Source organism: Podarcis raffonei, chromosome 18 (assembly GCF_027172205.1).
Source record: "Podarcis raffonei isolate rPodRaf1 chromosome 18, rPodRaf1.pri, whole genome shotgun sequence".
In the NCBI taxonomy this organism is placed as follows: Eukaryota; Metazoa; Chordata; class Lepidosauria; order Squamata; family Lacertidae; genus Podarcis; species Podarcis raffonei.
This window is the reverse complement of record NC_070619.1, coordinates 10,634,630-10,656,831: the sequence shown is the minus strand read 5'-3', so window position 1 is coordinate 10,656,831 and position 22,202 is coordinate 10,634,630. Positions and strand designations below refer to the sequence as shown.

The 22,202-nt window shown below is 48.9% G+C and overlaps 1 protein-coding gene across 1 annotated transcript in view; it reads right to left on the bottom strand.

The window, feature by feature from the left end:
• The window catches only part of ABCA7 (ATP binding cassette subfamily A member 7), a 70,786-nt gene that overhangs the window by 26,091 nt on the left and 22,493 nt on the right, over positions 1 to 22,202 (bottom strand). Inside the window, exons 14-28 of the mRNA XM_053372866.1 lie at positions 21,585 to 21,807; positions 18,954 to 19,175; positions 17,585 to 17,789; positions 15,866 to 15,985; positions 14,598 to 14,769; positions 13,574 to 13,705; positions 12,228 to 12,367; positions 11,204 to 11,341; positions 8,998 to 9,218; positions 7,976 to 8,042; positions 7,626 to 7,828; positions 6,088 to 6,130; positions 5,355 to 5,485; positions 1,195 to 1,452; positions 543 to 667 (exon numbers count right to left, since the gene is read on the bottom strand). Coding sequence (XP_053228841.1) covers positions 543 to 667; positions 1,195 to 1,452; positions 5,355 to 5,485; positions 6,088 to 6,130; positions 7,626 to 7,828; positions 7,976 to 8,042; positions 8,998 to 9,218; positions 11,204 to 11,341; positions 12,228 to 12,367; positions 13,574 to 13,705; positions 14,598 to 14,769; positions 15,866 to 15,985; positions 17,585 to 17,789; positions 18,954 to 19,175; positions 21,585 to 21,807 — 2,400 coding nt within the window. The remainder of the gene's footprint in view (positions 1 to 542; positions 668 to 1,194; positions 1,453 to 5,354; positions 5,486 to 6,087; positions 6,131 to 7,625; positions 7,829 to 7,975; positions 8,043 to 8,997; positions 9,219 to 11,203; positions 11,342 to 12,227; positions 12,368 to 13,573; positions 13,706 to 14,597; positions 14,770 to 15,865; positions 15,986 to 17,584; positions 17,790 to 18,953; positions 19,176 to 21,584; positions 21,808 to 22,202) is intronic.

Here is a 22,202-nt window from a genome sequence, read left to right as displayed (position 1 = left end):
GAACTCACCCCGTCATCGCGGGGATTTGAACCACCGACCTTCTGATTGGCAAGTCCTAGGCTCTGTGGTTTAACCCACAGCGCCACCTGCGTCCCATTTTAAGTTAGAGCTTAATAATTATCTCACTATTAATATGTTTCTTAACTGTATTTCGCTATTAATATACTGGGACGCCGGTGGCGCTGTGGGTTAAACCACAGAAGGTCGGCGGTTCGAATCCTCACAACGGAGTGAGCTCCCGTTGCTCGGTCCCTGCTCCTGCCCACCTAGCAGTTCCAAAGCACATCAAAAGTGCAAGTAGATAAATAGGTACCGCTCCGGCGGGAAGGTAAACAGCGTTTCCATGCGCTGTTCTGGTTCCATGCGCTGTTCTACCTACATTCTGAATGTGCAAATGGCTTTACATGCCCATGAGGTCCATCAATGACCATATAGCATATATTCAACCCAAAAAACCAGCGGCCATTTGTTGCTGGCAAAGGACAGCTGGACATATAAAGGGCCTCACCAAACCTAAATCCGGCCCTGGTTCTGAGACGCACCTGACGAAGGTATATTGAGGTCCGTACATCCAGGGTTCGAGGTGTAGAGGGGGGTACTTGCCAAAAGGGGGTACGATGAGGCTGAAGAGGAGGGCGATGCAGACGAAGACCGCCGGAAGCACAATCTGCAAAAGGAGGGAGCGGGCAGATCAGTGGCAGGCAAATCGTAGAATATAACACCGGTCCTGAAGGACTTACATTGGCTCCCAGTACATTTCCGAGCACAATTCAAAGTGTTGGTGCTGACCTTGAAAGCCCTAAATGGCCCAGTAGACCTGAAGGAGTGTCTCCACCCCCATCGTTCAGCCCGGACACCTGGGTCCATCTCCCAAGGGCCTTCTGGCTGTTCCCTCCCTGCGAAACATGAGATTACAGGGAACCAGGCAGAGGGCCTTCTCGGTGGTGGCGCCCTCCCTGTGGAATGCCCTCCCGTCACAGGGAGGAGAGCCATTACAGCTCGGTCGCACGGAAGCGCCGACAGGCCCTCTGTCCGGGATGCTTTAGCCTTTGCAAGGGGGTTGGGATGGATGACCTTCAGGGTTCCCCCTTCCAACTCTATGATTCTGCAGCCAACCCCCGAGAGAGACCCCCAGCCCCCCACCCACCCTCCATCCCCTTCCAAACCCAGACGAAGAGGAGTCGGGCGTTATACTTGCGCAAGAAATCCCCTGGTGCTCCTGCGGGCGTACAGAAGGCGCTTGGTGAAGAGTGCGCGGAGTTGTTGGCGCACCAGTGCCCAGCCCGTCAGCTGGCGGGAGGCCTGGACCCCCATGCCCCTCAAGAGGTCCGTCTCCTTGGCTTCTTCCGCTGCCAGAAAAAAGGGAGAGAGGGAAGCTGTGAAGCCGAAAATCCGAAAAAACCCACTGTCTAAGATAATGCAACCTTCTTTATTTACAAGCTGTGATCGAAACTATTCAACACCATTGCAAATCAGTGATTTCCTTATCACATGGCTCAAAAACCCCTTGTGGACATTCATCTTTCCGTATATTAAATAAGAGTGCCATCCATACTAGTTATCATGGCCCTCAAGATCTAACACATCGGTGTCTTTCAATGCAATCCATTCCTTTAGCCATACCAATCCTGCGGCCTCATAATATAATTCCAAATCTGGGGGCGCAAATCCTCTTCTCTCCCTTTTATCTCTCAACACCCGACGCTTAATTCTCAGTTTATTTCCGTTCCAGACAAATCTAGCTATTTCCTTTTCCCATTCCTTGAAACATTTCATTCCTCCTAAAATTGGTATTGTTTGAAACAAGAAAACCATTTTGGGCAATATGTTCATTTTTACTACTGAGATTCTTCCCCAAAGAGAGAGATGGAGTTTGTCCAATCTCCCATATATTTTTTATATATCTTTCCATGTTTTAAAGTAATTGTCTTCATACAGATTTGTGGTTTTAGTTGAAATCCAAACCCCCAGGTATTTAACCTTATTTTTGATTTCCAAAGCCTGTTCTTTCTTGCAATTCAATTTTCTCCTCCTTGCTGCAGTTTTTGCATGCATACACAATTTTATTTATTTCGGCAACTGTGGCCTAGTCAGACCTAGCAAAAAGAGGCTCCTGGTTTCCCCCTCTCTATTGTCATTTAAAACTTCTTAATTAGTTGGTTGCTTATCATTTCTCATTAAGCTTTTTTTGCAAAGCCACCGCATGTTAATAAAAGCACCATCCGCTCGTTTACATTTCCAAATTTCAAAAAATTCCGCTGGAAAAACTTTCTCGGTTGCAATCAAGATTATTGAAACCCCCTCGTTACAAATCAGGTTCGTTATCAAAATTTTGCAGACTTTTCAGCCGTTTGATAGCTTGCATTTTCTGCCGAATATCGCCCAATTTGCAATGGGGGTAGTGGAATAATTTTGATTGCAACTGCGATTAATCGATAAGCGATTAATGGATGCATCGCAACCGTTGAAGAATGCACCTTATTGTTGCAAATGGAAATAATTTTAAACTGCTTTTAACACGGCGTTCTGACTGCTGTAACCTGAACCCAGGACCTTGGGGCAAAGGACGGGATTAATAATATTATTAATAATAATAATCCTGCCCCAAAGCTTCTTTTTTACCTTTCTTGAGTCCTTTGACTTAAGCGTAAAGGTGGAGGAAGGAAGGAGAGAGAGAAAGAACAGAAGTAAGAAGTTAGATGCATCGCAAGCCCTCCCTCCAGGATTCGCACCCAGGACTTCCTGTACGTTGAGAAGCAAGGGGGAAACAGAAAAGCCATTCTCATTTCAACTCCCCAATCTACGCCACACCTGTGCCATTTTGTGTGGTGCCATTCCCCTTCCATGACAGCCATCATGTGTGACGCCACGCCTGCTCTATGGCGCCATTTTGTGTGATTCCACACCTGCTCTGTGGCAGCCATTTGGTGCAATGCCAGGTGACCTCCATGGCAGCCATTTTGTGTGACACCACACCTGCTCTATGGCGCCATTTTGTGTGATTCCACACCTGCTCTGTGGCAGCCATTTGGTGCAATGCCAGGTGACCTCCATGGCAGCCATTTTGTGTGACACCACACCTGCTCTATGGCGCCATTTTGTGTGATGCCAGGTGACCTCCATGGCAGCCATTTTGCGTGACGCCATGCCTGCTGTATGGCAGCCATTTTGTGTGATGCCATCCCCCTTCCATGGCAGCCATCTTGTGTGATTCCACACCCGCTCTAGGGCAGCCATTTGGTGCAATGCCAGGCTACCTCAGTAGCAGCCATTTTGTGTGATGCCAGGTTACCTCCATGGCAACCATTTTGTGTGACGCCACTCCCCCTCCATGGCGGCCATTTGGTGCAATGCCAGGTTACCTCAGTGGCAGCCATCTTGCGTGACGCCACACCTGCTCTATGGCACCATTTTGTGTGATGCCAATTCCCCTACCATGGCAGCCATCTTGCATGACGCCATGTCTGCTCTATGGCACCATTTTGCGTGATGCCATCCCCCTTCCATGGCAGCCATTTTGTGAGACGCCACTCCCCCTCCATGGCAGCCATTTTGTACGACGCCACTCCCCCTCTAGGGTGGCCCTTTTGCGACTCTCTCAAAAAGCAAACTGTGCCCACTGTTGGGAAGAAAATTGTTAGAATTCCTGCTCCGTGATTGCAGTAATGGGATTTTTGTCTATCCCATGACGGCGTATGTTTTGACTCCACAGAGTGGGAAGTGACGGAGACAGGATATTTGTGTTCCATGAAGTGGGACTATTGTCCTTTATTCTTTTTTTCCTCTTTGCTGTCTGATGCTAGAGAGAGAGAAGGAGCCATGTTGCAGTGCTCCGTGCCTGTTTATGTGTAAATAAAGTAGATTAGCCAAAATGCTGAGGTCTGTCACGCGAACTGCACAGACACTGCGGATCCCTAAGTGTGCTGATGTCGGTTGGCATTGGTAGCTGCGATGTTGGGGAATAATAATAATTTATTTATACCCTGCCCATCTGGCTGGGTTTCCCCAGCCACTCTGGGCGGCTTCCAACAAAACACTAAAATACAGTAACCTATTAAACATTAAAAGCTTCCCTAAACAGGGCTGCCTTCAGATGTCTTCTAAAAGTTTGGTAGTTATTTTTCTCTTTGACACCTGGTGGGAGGGTGTTCCACAGGGCGGGTGCCACCACCGAGAAGGCCCTCTGCCTGGTTCCCTGTAACCTCGCTTCTCGCAGTGAGGGAACCGCCAGAAGGCCCTCGGGAGATGGACCCCAGTGTCTGGGATGGACGATGAGGGTGGAGACGCTCCTTCAGGTATACTGGACCGAGGCCGTTTAGGGCTTTCAAGGTCAGCACCAACACTGAATTGTGCTCGGAAACGTACTGGGAGCCAGTGTAGGTCTTTCAAGACCGGTGTTACGTTGTCTCAGTGGCCGCTCCCAGTCCCCAGTCTGGCTGCCACATTCTGGATTAGTTGCAGTTTCCGGGTCACCTTCAAAGGTAGCCCCACGGAGAGTGCATTGCAGTAGTCTAAGCGGGAGATAACCAGAGCATGCACCACTCTGGCCAGACAGTCTGCGGGCAGGGAGGGTCTCATCCTGCGTACCAGATGGAGCTGCCCTGGACACAGAGCTGACCTGCGCCTCCGTGGACAGCTGTGAGTCCAGAATGACTCCCAGGCTGCGCACCTGGTCCTTCAGGGGCACAGTTGCCCCATTCAGGATCAGAGAGTCCCCCACACCTGCCTGTCCCCTATCCCCCAAAAACAGTCCTTCTGTCTTGTCAGGATTCAACCTCAATCTGTTATCCGCCATCCATCCTCCAATCGCCTCCAGGCACTCACACAGGACCTTCACTGGTTTAGATTTGAAAGAGAGGTAGAGCTGGGTATCATCCGCATACCGGTGAACACCCAGCCCAAACCTCCTGATGATCTCTCCCAGCGGCTTCATATAGATATTAAAAAGCATGGGGGAGAGGACGGAGCCCTGAGGCACCCCACAAGTGAGAGTCCAGGGGTCCGAACACTCATTCCCCACCACCACTTTCTGGACACGGCCCAGGAGGAAGGAGTGCAACCAGTGGTTTCGAAGCTGCCGAACAATCAACCAGGAGGGAGAGAACATGCCAGTCGGGCATGTGTCTCTGCCAGGGTCCTACACGAGAGTAGGACGACACAAAAACGGTTGGCCAAGCCCTAGCAGTGCACCGGTTCCAGAAACACAAATCCATTGGCGCTGCGGACAAGTTTCCACCCTGACCGGAGGGCAGCAATCCCGTCGTGGTGCGGACCTGAACCGTGGCAGATATCCTCTGGTGCCCAAGCCGAGGGCAGTACAAAACCGACTTTCTCCGGAACCTTCCGGCACTTACTTTTTCCGGAACCTTCCGGCACTTACCGGGCTCGGCGTCCGCCGCTTCCGCATCCTCGCTCAACGTCTGCAGGGTGTAACCAGAGGCCGGCGTGGATGTCCTGAGGTCGGCAGGGGCCGCCTCCATGTCTCCTGCCCAGGGGAAATAGAAAATATAACCCAGTTGGAAAAAAATTGGAAAAACCGAATATTCCCCAAACTGAAAATTCGGGCAGAGTTGTGATTTGTTTTTTCCGTTCAATTTAACCCCTGTGTTGCAAACAAAAGTCAGTAATATCCAAGGCAACATGATGACCAATATATAGATGAAATCACATAAACAGAAAATTTTTTAATCTCTGAAAGTCTCCAAATATGCACATGTTTATTTGGTTTTATGTTTTCAAGAGACTCCATTAAGAGTGCATATTTTGTGGCTTTCAGAGATTCCTAAGTTTTCTGTTTATATAATATGAAATATATGTAATCACATAAACAGAAAACTTAGGAATCTCTGAAAGTCACAAAATATGCACTTTTTTTGGTTTTATGTTTTCAAGAGAATCCATTAAGAGTGCATATTTTGTGGCTTTCAGAGATTCCTAAGTTTTCTGTTTATGTGATTTCATATATTTCATATTATAGAAAGAGTGTATATTGATAGCGTATCATTGTATTTGGTCATTGTGTTGCCTTGGATATTACTGACTATTGTTTGTTCCATTGACAGACAAGACAGCTTGCCTTCAACTTACCTGCGACGTCGACATTGGTATCTTCTGCCACTTTCAAGAAAATCTGGAAGAAAAAGCAAAGTTGCGCTTTAAAATGGGGGGGGGGTGTCCCACCTCCATTTCCCATGCCAAAAAAGGCCCAAATCTTTTGGCAACCAGGAATCACAGGAGCTATTGCAGGCTCCACAAAATACCCATTATCACAGACAGGAAAACTGAGGACATCTTCAAAAGAGGACTGGATAACAATATAGATTTAAACCTCTGGGGGAAATGATTTGAAACTGACTGTATGCCACTTACAGAAAGAGAATTATCTGAAAATGATTCCTAGAGGGTATCTGATTATTTTTGCTATGATACGTGTGGGAAATGTAAAGAAATGAAGAGAACCTTTTTTTTCCAGATGTGGTGGACATGTAAAAAAAAAAAAAGAAGAAGAATATTGGGAAATGATTTGCAATGAGTTAAAAGAAAAGGAAGCTTTTTAATTTACCCCCAAACATTTTGTGAACCTTCGTACTTTTGTCCATTTGCTGCTTTTATTTTCCCCAATCTGAGCTATAAAACGGTGATTTTCTTGAGTCAAAATGAGAGTACCCTTAAACATTTGGGGTTTTTTTTAAGGAAAAAAGCACTGTTTATATGTGCAACAACAGAGGCCCGTGTTTCTTTAGCCCCCAAATGGAAAGTGAGCGACGTCCCAAGATAAAGAGAACTGGCAACTTAAAATGTTCGGAATGCGTTTTAACAAGTGTTTGGGTGTTGCTTTTAATTTCAAGAAAAGTCGTCAGCGTTGAACATGATTTGGCTGCAATTTAGCTCCTCTTGCCACCAAACACAGTGGTACCTCAGGTTGCAAACGCTTCAGGTTCCATGTTTTCAGGTTGCGGACCGCGGGAAACCCGGAAATACCGGAAAAGGGTTACTTCCGGGTTTTGTGCATGCGCAGAAGCGTGATTTGCTCTCTGCGCATGCGCAGAAGCGACAAATCGCGGCAGACGCGACGCCGCAGGTTGAGGATGTGCCTCCATCACGGATTACGTCCACAACCCGAGGTTCCACTGTATTGTAATTATATTATTAGCCTGCCGTTCTGTTTATTATATTATTTAATTATATTATATTATTAAATTGTATTATATTATTAGCGGGAGGCAGGTGGCGCTGTGGGTTAAACCCCAGAGCCTAGGACTTGCCAATCAGAAGGTCGGCGGTTCGAATCCCCGCAATGACGGGGTGAGCTCCCGTTGCTCGGTCTCAGCTCCTGCCAACCTAGCAGTTCGAAAGCACGTCAAAGTGCAAGTAGATAAATAGGTACCCCTCCGGTGGGAAGGTAAACGGCCTTTCCGTGCGCTGCTCTGGTTCGCCAGAAGCGGCTTAGTCCTGCTGGCCACATGACCCGGAAGCTGTACGCCGGCTCCCTCGGCCAGTAAAGCGAGATGAGCGCCGCAACCCCAGAGTCGGTCACGACTGAACCTAATGGTCAGGGGTCCCTTTACCTTTTTATATTACTAGCCTGCCGTTCTGATTCTGTTTTCTTTTTCTCGTTTACGAACCTCTTCCAGGCTGGTGTCCGAAATCCCGTACCCTGAGATCCCCAGTTCCAGCAGGCGGGCGTCCAGCTCCCGGAACAGCTCCACGAAAGCGCCGTCTTTCGCCCCGCTGTATGGGAGGACGTAGAGGACTTCCTGGCAGATGTCCTCCACCAGCCGAGACCCAGGGACCAGTTTTTGGATCACGGCCGTCAGCTGGGGCACGTCTGCACACAAAAAGGAAAAACACACAAGGCGGAAAGGTTTCGCGGCAGTCATTTCCCCCCGGTCGCAGCAGATTCCCCATCCGTGCCTGTCGCCGGCATACAGCTCTTTGGCAGGATTCGAATATGGCACTTTGTCAGCATTCGCACCTGTGCCCTCGCTGTTCTGCTCACTGCCCAGACCGGTGTCGCAACTTCTTTCCGAGTCGCTGTCCGCCTGGAGAGGAGGAGTCAAAAGGAAGAGGAGTTTGAAACCCGTAGAACTTTTTAAGGTCTCTTGTATTGAGACAGATAAAAAGGTTTTTAATTTGGATTGCTAAGAATATAAGGGGCTTTATGGACATGCGTGAATAGGGAACGAACAACGGAGCCGAGAGGGGGAGTGGAAGGAAGTCAACTGCGTTAAGATTTATTATTTGAATTTTTGTTTGTGATGGCTATAATAATATAATAAATTTTATACCCCGCCCATCTGGCTGGGTTTCCCCAGCCACTCTGGGCGGCTTCCAACAGAATATTAAAATATTTAGAACATTTAGAAGACATCTGAAGGCAGCCCTGTTTAGGGAAGCTTTTAATGTTTTAACAGACTATTGCATTTTAATATTTTGTTGGAAGCCGCCCAGAGTGGCTGGGGAAACCCAGCCAGATGGGCAGGGTATAAATAAATAATAATAATAATAATAATAATAATAATAATAATAATAATAATAATATATTATTATTAGTATTACAGAGGATGGACGGCCACCTTGACAGGATCCTTGCCTTAAGTGGGGCTCAGACTTAAGCGCGATTCCTTTCCAACTCTGGGTTTGTATAAATAAGAAATTATTATTATTAATTATTATTATTATTATTGAGGATGGACGGCCACTTTGACAGGATTATTGCCTTGAGCAGGGGTCAGACTTAAGCACGGTTCCTTTCCAATTCTGTGCTTGTATAAATAATAAATAATAACAATAATATTTTGTTGTCATTATAAAATTCTATTTCAAATTCTATTTCAAAAAAGTAAAAGAAAGAAAGCCCAATTAAGGAGCGTGGCGTGCGTCCCCCCCACCAGTGACCCCCCCTCCCCGATCACCCCACATACCCCAATAAACTGAAAGCCCTCCTTTCAGAGAAAACCACTGTCCTGTTTTGTTTTTTGTTTTGCTCAAGTTTACCTTTTTGCCGGCGGGGGCTGCCACCCCATTGACGCCCGCCGAGTGGCGCCCCCTGCCCGCCTCCCTCTTCACCAGTGTCAGGTAGTATCCTGTGCCCAACTTGGTCTTGAGGAAGAGCGAGGACCCGCAGCAGCAGAGGCGGCCCTGGGAGATGATGGCCACCCGGTCGCCCAGGAGGTCGGCTTCGTCCATGTAATGCGTCGACAGGATGACCGTCCGGCCTGGAGTCGGCGGGGAAAGAGGAGGGACGCGGGTCGGATTCGCAAAAACGCACCTTTCTTCTTTTTTTAAAAAAAAATACAGTCATACCTCGGGTTAGGGACACGGGTGGCGCTGTGGGTTAAACCACAGAGCCTAGGGCTTGCCGATCAGAAGGTCGGCGGTTCGAATCCCCGCAATGACGGGGTGAGCTCCCGTTGCTCGGTCCCTGCTCCTGCCAACCTAGCAGTTCGAAAGCACGTCAAAGTGCAAGTAGATAAATAGGTCCCGCTCCGGTAGGAAGGCAAATGGCGTTTCCGTGTGCTGCTCTGGTTCGCCACAAGCGGCTTAGTCCTGCTGGCCACACAACCCGGAAGCTGTACACCGGCTCCCTCGGCCAGTAAAGCAAGATGAGCGCCGCAACCCCAGAGTCGGCCACGACTGGACCTAATGGTCAGGGGTCCCTTTACCTTTACCTATAGCTTGGGTTACAGACGCTTTGGGTTGCGCGATTTCGGGTTGTGCACCCAAAAGTACCAGAATGTGCGCATGCACAGAAGCACCGAATGTGCGCATGCACTGTGCGCATGCACAGAAGCACCGAATCGCAACCCGCACGTGTGCAGACACGGCACTGCAGGTTGCAAACTGTGCGGGTTGCAAACGTGCCTCTGGCACAGATCAGGTTTGCAACCCGAGCGTCCACTGTACTATGTATTAATTTTTCCAATTGAACCATATTAAACATTCCAAATTACAGTGGTACCTCGGGTTACATATGCTTCAGGTTACATACGCTTCAGGTTACACACTCCGCTAAACCATAAATAGTGCTTCAGGTTAAGAACTTTGTTACAGGATGAGAACAGAAATCGCTCGGCGGCAGCAGGAGGCCCCATTAGCTAAAGTGGTGCTTCAGGTTAAGAACAGTTTCAGGTTAAGAACGGACCTCCGGAACGAATTAAGTCCTTAACCCAAGGTACCACTGTATACATATTATTCAATAATCAAACAGTCCAAATATTATGCCAAATTATTTTTTAAAACTGGTGGTAACTTCCCATGTTCTGAGTTCGGGGGGGGGCGGGGTCTGATCATCTCATACTTCTACTGCTTTCATAATTTTCGTTCTGTAGTTGTGTGTTTTGTTGCTTATATTGTCTTGTGATGGCCATTGGCTGTAAACAATATAAATCTACGGATTGATTGAATGCTGGTGTGTTTTCAATTGATTTTAAATAGTTTTTGCTAATAATCTTTTCGGTTCATCCTGTCGAACGGTCTCCCTCGGGAGATTGTGGACTCTCCTTCCTTGGAGGTTTTTAAGCAGAGGTTGGACGGCCATCTGTCATGGATGCTTCAGCTGAGATTCCTGCATTGCAAGGGGGTTTGAATGGATGACCTCTGGGGTCTCTCCATCGCTAAGGTAAAGGTAAAGGGACCCCTGACCATTAGGTCCAGTCACGGCCGACTCTGGGGTTGCGGCGCTCATCTCGCTTTACTGGCCGAGGGAGCTGGCGTACAGCTTCCGGGTCATGTGGCCAGCAGGACTAAGCCGCTTCTGGCGAACCAGAGCAGCGCATGGAAACGCCATTTACCTTCCCGCTGGAGCTGTACCTATTTATCTACTTGCACTTTGACGTGCTTTCGAACTGCTAGGTTGGCAGGAGCAGGGACCGAGCAACGGGAGCTCACCCCGTCATTGCGGGGATTCGAACCGCCGACCTTCTGATCGGCAAGCCCTAGGCTCTGTGCTTTAACCCACAGCGCCACCAGCGTCCCACCCCCTCCATTGCTACCATTCTTTAATTCTGCGATTCTAAGAGTGGCTTCCCCTAAGGCTCTACAGACTCTCAGAACAGAAACATAAGTTCTTCCAGGGCAGATTCTTAAAAATACCTGCATAAAATTAATCGGGGAGGTGGCTTGATCCTGTGTGTCGAAAAGCACAAAGAAAACTACCCCCGCCCTACAAATAAAAACCAAATAAAAACCCCACAACACAGACCTGTACGGTATTTCAACAGGAGGTCCCAGATGCCACGGCGAGAGTAGGGGTCAACACCGGCCGTCGGTTCGTCCAAAATCACCACTTTGGAGCCCCCCACGAAAGCGATGGCCACAGACAGTTTGCGTTGCATGCCTCCTGGAAAGATAAAACGTTGGAGGGGATGGAATAGGATGTCCCTATTTTCAGGGGAGAAACGTTGGAGGAGATGGAATAGGGCGTCCCTATTTTCAGGGGAGAAACGTTGGAGGGGATGGAATAGGACGTCCCTATTTTCAGGGGAGAAACGTTGGAGGGCATGGAATAGGGCGTCCCTATTTTCAGGGGAGAAACGTTGGAGGGGATGGAATAGGACGTCCCTATTTTCAGGGGAGAAACGTTGGAGGGGATGGAATAGGACGTCTCTATTTTCATGGGAGAAACGTTGGAGGGGATGGAATAGGACGTCCCTATTTTCAGGGGAGAAACGTTGGAGGGGATGGAATAGGACGTCTCTATTTTCATGGGAGAAACATTGGAGGGGATGGAATAGGACGTCCCTATTTTCAGGGGAGAAACGTTGGAGGGGATGGAATAGGACGTCCCTATTTTCAGGGGAGAAACGTTGGAGGAGATGGAATAGGACGTCCCTCTTTTCAGGGGAGAAACATTGGAGGGGATGGAATAGGACGTCCCTATTTTCAGGGGAGAAACGTTGGAGGGGATGGAATAGGACGTCCCTATTTTCAGGGGAGAAACGTTGGAGGGGATGGAATAGGACGTCCCTATTTTCAGAGGATAAACGGAGGGGATGGAATAGGACGTCCCTATTTTCAGGGGAGAAACATTGGAGGGGATGGAATAGGACGTCCCTATTTTCATGGGAGAAACATTGGAGGGGATGGAATAGGACGTCTCTATTTTCAGGGGAGAAACGCTGGAGGGGATGGAATAGGATGTCCCTATTTTCAGAGGATAAACATTGGAGGGGATGGAATAGGACGTCCCTATTTTCTCCCCCATATCCTATGACCCCCAAACTCACCTGACAGGTTCTTGGTCTGATCTCGCCTCTTGTGGGGCAGACCCACATCCTGGATGATCTGTTCCATCTCCTCCCGGACTTGCTCTCCGGAGAGGCCCTTGAGGCGGCCGTAAAACCAGATATGCTCTTCCACGGTCAGGCTGGGGGCGGGGCGGCGAGTTTTTTGGGAAGGTTGCGGTAAAGAGAGAGAGAGGGAGGGGAGACATAAGACCACAAGGGTGCTAAATACTCTGCAGCGAAAACGCCATTAGATCAAACCGCAGCGCTGCAAAAGAGATGTCCACATAAGACCTTTGAACATAAGATCTGCACATAAGACCTGAAAGTGCCTTTCTGCTTCTCTGCATTCTGTCTGCTTGCCAGGATAAACGGCATTGGGTTGGATTATTGCAATGCGTTCCACGTAGGGCTGACTCTGAATAATAAATTATTATTATTTATCAAAGAGAAAAATAACTACCAAACTTTTAGAAGACATCTACAGGCAGCCCTGTTTAGGGAAGCTTTTAATGTTTAATAGGTTATTGCACTGTATTATTATTTGTCAAAGACGATTCGGAAACATCAGCTGGTGCAGAAATCAGCGGCCAGATTGCTCACCGGATGGCAAGACAACTTGAGCCTAATGCACCGATCCTGCACTAGCTACGAATCAGTTTCTGAGCCCAATTCCAAGTGCTGTTTTGGACCGATAAATCTTTAAATGGCTCAGGACCTCAGGACCTCCCCGTATGAACCGACCTGGACCCTAAGATCAGGTCCAGTATACTCGAAGGAGCGTCTCCACCTTGATGCAACTGTATTATTACTACAGTGGTACCTCGGGTTAAGTACTTAATTCGTTCCAGAGTCCGTTCTTAACCTGAAACTGTTCTTAACCTGAAGCACCACTTTAGCTAATGGGGTCTCCTGCTGCTGCTACACGATTTCTGTTCTCATCCTGAAGCAAAATTCTTAACCCGAGGTACAATTTCTGGGTTAGCGGAGTCTGTAACCTGAAGCGTATGTAACCCGAGGTACCACTGTATTAATTTATTATTATTAATTATTATTATTATTATTATTATTATTATTATTATTATTATCCTCTGAGGCCCTTCTTCGTAAGCTTCCTCTGCGCGAGGTCCAGCGGGTGAAAACACAATGACAGGGCCTTTTCTGTGGTGGCTCCTTTTGTGGGATGCCCTCCCCAGGCATTTTTTAGGCACCAGGCAAAAACGTTTTTTCTCTAACCAGGCAGATTAACCCCCTATCCTTAAAACTGGGGGCCGCTGGGTGGGTTTGTTTTTGTGTGATTTTACGCCCGAAACCAAAGAGACAAACAGACGAGAAAATAAGCAAGTTACATGTCGAAGAGGACGTTGTGTTGAGGACAAACGCCCATCGTTCTCCGGATGATGTCCATGTCGGAGCAGATGTCCCTCCCCATCACATACGCCGTCCCGGAACTGGGGGGCAGCAAGCCAGTCAGGATGGACCTAGGGTGTCGCAAAGAGGCAGGGAGAAATGAGCGATTCGGCACCCAAACTTAGCTCCCAGCTGTCGCGCAACAAGTCGTCCTTAAGAGGTCAGCAAACTTTTTCAGCAGGGGGCCGGTCCCCTGTCCCTCAGACCTTGGGGGGGGGCAGACTATATTTTTTGGGGGGGGATGAACGAATTCCTATGCCCCACAAATAACCCAGAGATGCATTTGAAATAGAAGAACACGTTCTACTCATGTAAAAACACCAGGCAAGCCCCACAAATAACCCAGAGATGCATTTTAAATAAAAGGATGTTTAAATGGCTATTCCAAATTGCAAAACAGAAAATGTAATAAAAATTATGTAAGAAATAAAGAAATAAAATGTTTGCGGAACAAGTTATTGCTTTATCTTGTGTTAACTGCTTTGGGTATGTTTGTTTGTTAAAAAAGCAGTGTATTATCGTTATGAGATACCATCTTTTTTGCTGTCTAAGACTCACTTTTTCCCTCCTAAAAAGTAAGGGGAATTGTGTGTGCGTCTTATGGAGCAAATGCAGGCTGCGCAGCTATCCCAGAAGCCAGAACAGCAAGAGGGATTGCTGCTTTCACTGCGCAGCGATCCCTCTTGCTGTTCTGGCTTCTGAGATTCAGAATATTTTCTTTCTTGTTTTCCTCCTCCAAAAACTAGGTGCGTCTTGTGGTCTGGTGCGTCTTATAGATCGAAAAATACAGTGAATAAAAATAATGAGAGGAGAGCGAACATCTTCACGCAGAGATCATTTTTAGCAGGAATGTGCTTCCTCGACAGATGTTGTTCGGCAACCTCTGGAGAGCTAAAAGTTCCCCAACTTTGGAAAATACACAGAAACTAACCTCCGGGTCAACATATTCCCGGCTCAACTTACATCGTGGTCGTCTTTCCGGCCCCATTGTGCCCCAGAAAGGATGTGATCTGGCCCTCGTAGAAGTCAAGGCTCAGTCCGTTGACGGCAATCTTCCCGCCGCTGCGATAGATCTTCACCAGGTTACGGATCGAGACCCCCACCTTTAGGTGGGCAGGGGCGTCCTCCACGATCACTGCGGGGAAACGAGACGCCGGTTCAGAAAGCTGTGCATTTGTTCTGTTCCGTTCCATTCACGAAACGCATCCTCAAAGCACAGGTAAATGTAAAGGACCCCTGGACGGTTAAGTCCACTCAAAGGCGACTCTGGGGTTGCGGCGCTCATCTCGCTTTCAGGCCGAAGGAGCCGGCATTTGTCCGCAGACAGCTTCCCGGGTCATGTGGCCAGCAGGACTGAACCGCTTCTGGCGCATGGCGGAAACCAGAGCGCACAGAAACACTGCCTACCTTCCCGCTGGAGCGGTACCTATTTATCTATTGGACTTTGACGTGCTTTCGAACTGCTAGGTTGGCAGGAGTTGTGACAGAGCAACAGGAGCTCACCCCGTCGAGGGGATTCGAACCGCTGACCTTCTGATCGGCAAGCCCAAGGGGCTCAGTGGTTTAAACCACAGCGCCAGCCGCTCCCCTAAGGTAAAGGAAAAGGACCCCTGGACGGTTAAGTCCAGTCAAAGGTGACTATGGGGTTGCAGCGCTCATCTCGCTTTCAGGCCAAGGGAGCTGGCGTTTGTCCGCAGACAGCTTTCTGGGTCATGTGGCCAGCAGGACTAAGCCGCTTCTGGCGAACCAGAGCAGCGCACGGAAACGCCGTTTACCTTCCCGCTGGAGCGGTACCTATTTATCTACTTGCACTTTGACATGCTTTCCAACTGCTAGGTTGGCAGGAGCAGGGACCAAGGAACGGCACCTCACCCCGTCGTGGGGATTCGAACCGCCGACCTTCTGATTGGCAAGTCCTAGGCTCTGTGGTTTAACCCACAGCGCTTTATAAATCCCAATAAAGAAAGTTTGGGGTGGCATGTTAAGAATATAGATACTAGTCTCAAAGGACACAGCGTTTTTGTGATTCAAGGGACCAGACAGCCTTTGCTTCCCTGTCGTCCGAGACCACGAAGACAAGAGGCTAAAAGGGCTTTCAAGTTTTGTTCTGTTGTTTTCTGAGCTCCAACAAAGCATCGAGAGATACGGTTGCCGCACAGGCTGGGGGAGGCTGCCTTCCAAAAGAGAAAATAGGCAAAGGGGCCACGCCAAAAAGGCCCTGCAGGCTTTACCTTCGGCCGAGTTGAGAGAATTTGTAGGAATGGGATGCGGGGAGCCATCGGCCAAGGCCTCTCCGAACCAGTAACTCTTCTGGAACGGAAAATTCCACGGCTTGGGGATCCCATATTGGCCTGGAACACAAGCAGGAACAGTAAACTGGGGCGGCGACAAAAATCAGGGCTGCCATATTTTGAAGAGCGAAAAAACGAGGACACGACTTCTGCTTTTAACTACAGATCGCCTCTCATTCTAAATACCCCTCCTATATGTAGGCTTTAGAAGCTGTGATCCATTGCTAGTAGCAATGTTCTTAACTTTCTTTTTTTCTCTCTTTTGAAGGAATGGGTTTCTGTGCAGTCAGAATCCAAAACCCGCATTTTTCCTTCTCCAAGGGAGCATTTCTAAAATGCATTAACTTGAGCTGTTGAGCAAATGCATAACAGGAAACCAGCTGTATAAACAAAGTGCTCTCCTTTATCAGTCCGTGACGGCAATGAGTGGCCTTGACTGTTCCAGTGGAGCAGGGATGGCACGTCTGGATCCTATCTTACATCCTGACCACACTCTGACACACAGGCCTAGTCCGGGAACAGTGCCAGGAGAGTTGGTGACCTTCTTACCCCAAGATAAGAGTGCCGGAACAGGAATACCCTTACATGGTCAAGAATACAGGAAGAGGAACACTCTTTTATGGTTAAAAGTACCGGAGCAGGAACATCTGTGATGTCAACCTGCGTGTATAAGCTGACGTGTCTGGATTCCTGGGGAAGGGGGGGGGAGAGGGTGCCTGGAGGATATATATATACTGCATGAATTTTCTCATTTCTTTGGACTTGCTGTGAGCTGACCACGCAAGGGCCTTCTGCTATCCAGAGAGCAGAATAAACTCCTTCTCTGAATCAACCTCGGTGTCATTTGACTCCTTCCGCCCTGTTCTGGGAGCAACACTCACCCTACCATTGGTAAAGTCTAATAAAGCTACACTTTATACTTTTCAAATTTGTACAGAAATTTTAATCCTGAAAAGGAGGACATGTCCTGGGGAAAGAGGACATATGGCAACCCTACGTAGAATCATAGAATCATAGAGGTGGAAGAGACCACAAGGGCCATCGGGTCCAACCCCCTGCCAAGCAGGAAACACCATCAGAGCACTCCTGACATATGGTTGTCAAGCCTCTGCTTAAAGACCTCCAAAGCAGGAGACTCCACCACACTCCTTGGCAGCAAATTCCACTGTCGAACAGCTCTTACTGTCAGGAAGTTCTTCCTAATGTTTAGGTGGAATCTTCTTTCTTGTAGTTTGGATCCATTGCTCCATGTCCGCTTCTCTGGAGCAGCAGAAAACAACCTTTCTCCCTCCTCTATGTGACATCCTTTTATATATTTGAACATGGCTATCATATCACCCCTTAACCTCCTCTTCTCCAGGCTAAACATGCCCAGCTCCCTTAGCCGTTCCTCATAAGGCATCGTTTCCAGGCCTTTGACCATTTTGGTTGCCCTCCTCTGGACACGTTCCAGTTTCTCAGTGTCCTTCTTGAACTGTGGTGCCCAGAACTGGACACAGTACTCCAGGTGAGGTCTGACCAGAGCAGAATACAGTGGCACTATTACTTCCCTTGATCTACGTGATCGGCCTGCAAAAACTACACCACGGAGGTCGCAGATATAGCCCTGACTGCGTCGAAATTCTCGCTGCCTTGCGAGAACGGAGGTGCACTGCTTACCTGGGAATACGCCTTCGATGTACCAGGTGGCCAGTCCGTAGAGGACGGCATCCAGGAGAAGCAGCCCGCCCGACGTGGCAAAGGTGTACCGGTCGCCTTCCACGGGGCTCGCGTTCAAGTTGTACCACTGGATGCCCAAGCCCTGCTCCTCGTAGAGGGAGAAATATTCGCAGCCGAAACCAAAGGCGACGGGGGACAAGAGGCTCTGTAGTGAGGGAGAGACGGGGCGGGGAGAGGATGCTTAAAAAGCTGGACTGGTACCCAGTGCGAATCACGCTGATCTACTGGAATGAATAATAACAACAATAATAATAAAACAGTGGTACCACGGGTTACATACGCTTCAGGTTACAGACTCCACTAACCCAGAAATAATGCTTCAGGTTAAGAACTTTGCTTCAGGATGAGAACAGAAATTGTGCTCCGGCGGCACGGCAGCAGCGGGAGGCCCCATTAGCTAAAGTGGTGCTTCAGGTTAAGAACAGTTTCAGGTTAAGTACGGACCTCCGCAACGAATTAAGTACTTAACCCAAGGTACCACTGTAGTAATTCATTTTTTATACCCTGCCCATCTGGCTGGGTTCCCCCAGCCACCCTGGGCGGCTTCCAGCAAAATATTAAAATACAGTAATTTGACTAACACATGTCTGTTAATTTCCAGAGGGTGGGGTCTACCCCTGCGTTTTAGGATGTTGGAGAAGCAAGGCTAGAACATATGACTGTATCCAATGTTGTTTAGGAAAATGAAATTTAAAAAAATAGAGAGATGCCTCATCATTTAAACAAGAGGGCATCTTAAAAAGCAGAGACATCACCTTGCCAACAAAGGTCCGTATAGTAAAAGCTATGGTTTTCCCAGTAGTGATGTATGGAAGTGAGAGCTGGACCATCAAGAAGGCTGATCGCCGAAGAATGGATGCTTTTGAATTCTGGTGCTGGAGGAGACTCTTGAGAGTCCCATGGACTGCAAGAAGATCAAACCTCTCCATTCGGAAGGAAATCAGCCCTGAGTGCTCACTGGAAGGACAGATCCTGAAGCTGAGGCTCCAAGACTTTGGCCATGAGAAGAGAAGACTCCCTGGAAAAGACCCTGATGTTGGGAAAGATGGAGGGCACAAGGAGAAGGGGACGACGGAGGACGAGATGGTGGGACAGTGTTCTTGAAGCTACCAGCATGAGTTTGACCAAACTGCGGGAGGCAGTGGAAGACAGGAGGGCCTGGCGTGCTCTGGTCCAGGGGGTCACCAAGAGGCGGACACGACTAAACAACAACAGGGGTGGTTTTGGAACGAAGGAAAGTGAGGGGTTTTTGGAGGGGGTGGAGCGGAAACAGCTCTTAGGTGAGCAGACAGGGAAGAGATCCTCTCACCACAAAGATCCGCAACGGGAAGGTGATCCGCTCTCGCCAAGCCACGCAGAGGACATAGGGCAGGTAAAACGAAAAGTAGATGATTCCGCCGCAAGCCGAGGCCAGGTTGGCTCTGGAGAACAAGGTGCTGATGAGGAAACATTGGGAAATGGTCGCCACGGCAAAAGTGGCCAGGAAGAGGAAGACCACGGCGGGGTCGCTGTAGGGAAGGATGTCCCCCACCTGGAACGAAGGGGGAAAGAGAAAGCAGAAAGGAAAACCTGTCAAAAATGGCTAACGTTTGCTAGAATGCTGATGATTTAGCTGGGATTCCTAAACGGCAGCGGGTTGGGCTGGATGACCCCTGAGGGCCCCTCTCAACTCTTTGAAATAAAACAATCCATTTAACAATGAGGAGGACTGCAGCGAGTCAGCTGGCTCGATGGGAGACCTCAGCCGCCAACCCGGCGCCCAGAAATCGCCCCGCAGTCGTGTCAGTAGAAAAACCTCCTCACTTTACGATACAGGAAATCGCTTTTCGTTGTTGTTGTGCTGTTGTTGTGTTTTTTTTCCATTAGAGCACAATTTTTATTAATTTAAAAAGACTACCAGCTTTTAGTACAGTTCCATGGAGCAGCTTCAATAAAGGTAAAGGTAAAGGGACCCCTGACCATTAGGTCCAGTAGTGGCCGACTCTGGGGTTGCGGCGCTCATCTCGCTTTATTGGCCAAGGGAGCCGGCGTACAGCTTCCGGGTCATGTGGCCAGCAGGACTAAGCCGCTTCTGGTGAACCAGAGCAGCACACGGAAACGCCGTTTACCTTCCTGCCGGAGCGGTACCTATTTATCTACTTGCACTCTTACGTGCTTTCAAACTGCTAGTTTGGCAGGAGCAGGGACCGAGCAACGGGAGCTCACCCCGTCATTGCGGGGATTCGAACCAGCGACCTTCTGATCGGCAAGTCCTAGGCTCTGTGGTTTAACCCACAGCGCCACCCGCGTCCCTAGCAGCTTCAATACAGGTGTTATGAAGGACAAAGTTTAATCAGTTAAAGGGAAAGATTGCAGGGGAGGGTTGTGGGTTTTTTGCAAGATTAAGAAAGCAAAGATGAACTAGGGAACGTATCAAGTTTTGTTTAAATGACAGTTTTCTGGACCTTTTGCTTTAGTTTAAACAAAACTCACGCAACCATCTATTGTGACATTATGTTAGGGGAAATAGGGGAAAACACTTGTTGCAAATTCTGACCGGAACGTCGTCGTTTTAAGTCAGAAAGTTGTAACCCGAATGGCGCACTCTGCGCATGCCCCGGCGGATGAGCGGCAAAGAGCCAGGGTGGGGGGAAGTGTGGGATGTGAAACACAAAAGCAGTCAAATACAACATTCCTAGAGTGTACATGTTTAGACATGGGGAGGGATGTTTGTCCAGCCGGCAGGTAAACTTCCCTTCTGGGCTGGGACAGACTTCCTCTACATGTGACCAGAGGTGGGTGTGGCCTCACCTGTGCAGGTAATGACAAAAGCACAGGGCAGGGCAGCCATCTCTCTCTCTTTCACTACATGCATCGAAGGAACAACATCTACTGAGCGAAAGATGCCCTCTTGGCTCCCAGCCCAGAGAGGACAAAGGGACTATCTTCTTATAAGATAGATTCTAAATGTATGTTACTTCATTAAGCTTAAGTCTGCCTTCTGGGATCCGATTGTGAACAGAATGTGAGTAAACTCCTTTTTATACTTTTGTAAAAGACTGTGTCGTCTTTTCTGTTTTATGAGGGAATAAGGGGAAATTACCAGAATAGTTATTATAGAGGTTTTAGCGAGCCTGAGCAAACGCTGCTGCTGCAAACTTAAAATAAAGGGGAATGTATTACTCTGCTGAACTTGGGGAACTTGTTAACACAAGTTGGATAAGGATATACCGTATTTTTCGTCCCATAGGACGCACCTAGTTTTTTTGGGGGGAAATAAAGGAAATTTTCCCCCCTTTATTTCCTCCCCAAAACCAGGTCGGGGAAACCGAACCAGGTCGAGGAACAGTGGGATGGCAGCGCTGCGCCTCCCTGCTGTCCCCCGAGCTTGTGGGGCTGGCCGATGTCTGCCCAGCGCGAGGGGCGCTCTGCTTCAGGGCGCCCCGCGCGCCGGGCGGCAGGCTGCTATCCGCAGTGTGGGGAGCCCTGCGGGGAACTCCTGCAGGGCTCCCCACGCTGCAGATGTCTGCCCGGCACGAGGGGCGCTCTGCTTCAGGGCGCCCCTCTCGCCGGGCGGCAGGCTGCTATCCGCAGCCTAGACAGCCCTGCGGGAACTCCCGCAGGGTTGCCCAGGCTGCGGATGTGTTCCCTAAGCGCCGGGCACTCTGCTTTCAGCGCGCCCGGCGCTGCAGGAAACAAGCTGCTATCCACAGCCTAGACAGCACTGCAGGAACTCCCGCAGGGCTGTCTAGGCTGCGGATGTCTTCCTGAAGCCTGGAGAGCGAGACGGGTCGGTGCGCACCAAGCTTCAGCGAAAGCCTGCATTCGCCCCATAGGACGCACCCAGATTTCCCCTTCATTTTTGGAGGGGGGAAAGTGCGTCCTATAGGGCGAAAAATACGGTAATCAGTCAATATATCCTCTCCTGGATCCCTGAACATTTCCCCAGGAAGAAGCTCACCTTGAGAATGAGGACCAGCAAAGCGGCGCTGGCCAGGAAAGGAATGAAACTGCTAAGGAACCAGCTGAACCACAGGGTACCGCTGCTGAGCCCCATGATCTTCATCGTCTCCTTCAAACGGGCTTCTTTCTCGTGGACCACCCCCTTGATGATCATTGCGACTGAGTAGATCCACGCCAACGTCATGAACAGCGGCAGGGAGCGGTTGAGGACGCGCAGGAATCTGGCAAAAAGCAGGTTAGGAGGGGAATCCGCGTCAATCGGTGGAGCAACAGAAGCAGTCCTGAGCCGTTTAATGATCTTATTATCTAAAGGATGAATGAAGGAATGTTTTTGCAGTGGGCGTCCCGGGAACTCACTGGGACCTGGGTGCAACTTACACGAATTTATTTGTGTCGGCCATCAACCGTAGCAATAAAACAACAACAACAGGATATACAAAGAATAGAAATAAAAAGTCAATTGTATAAAATACATTTGAGAGCTTTGAATCAATAGTCAAATAGTGGAGCTTATTCTGATTGCCCCAGCGAAAAACCTTGCCACCTTTGCTGTCACCTGCTCATCTTGATCTGCCAAGAGAAAGGACATTGGGTCAGTGGCTGGGCGACCCGGAAT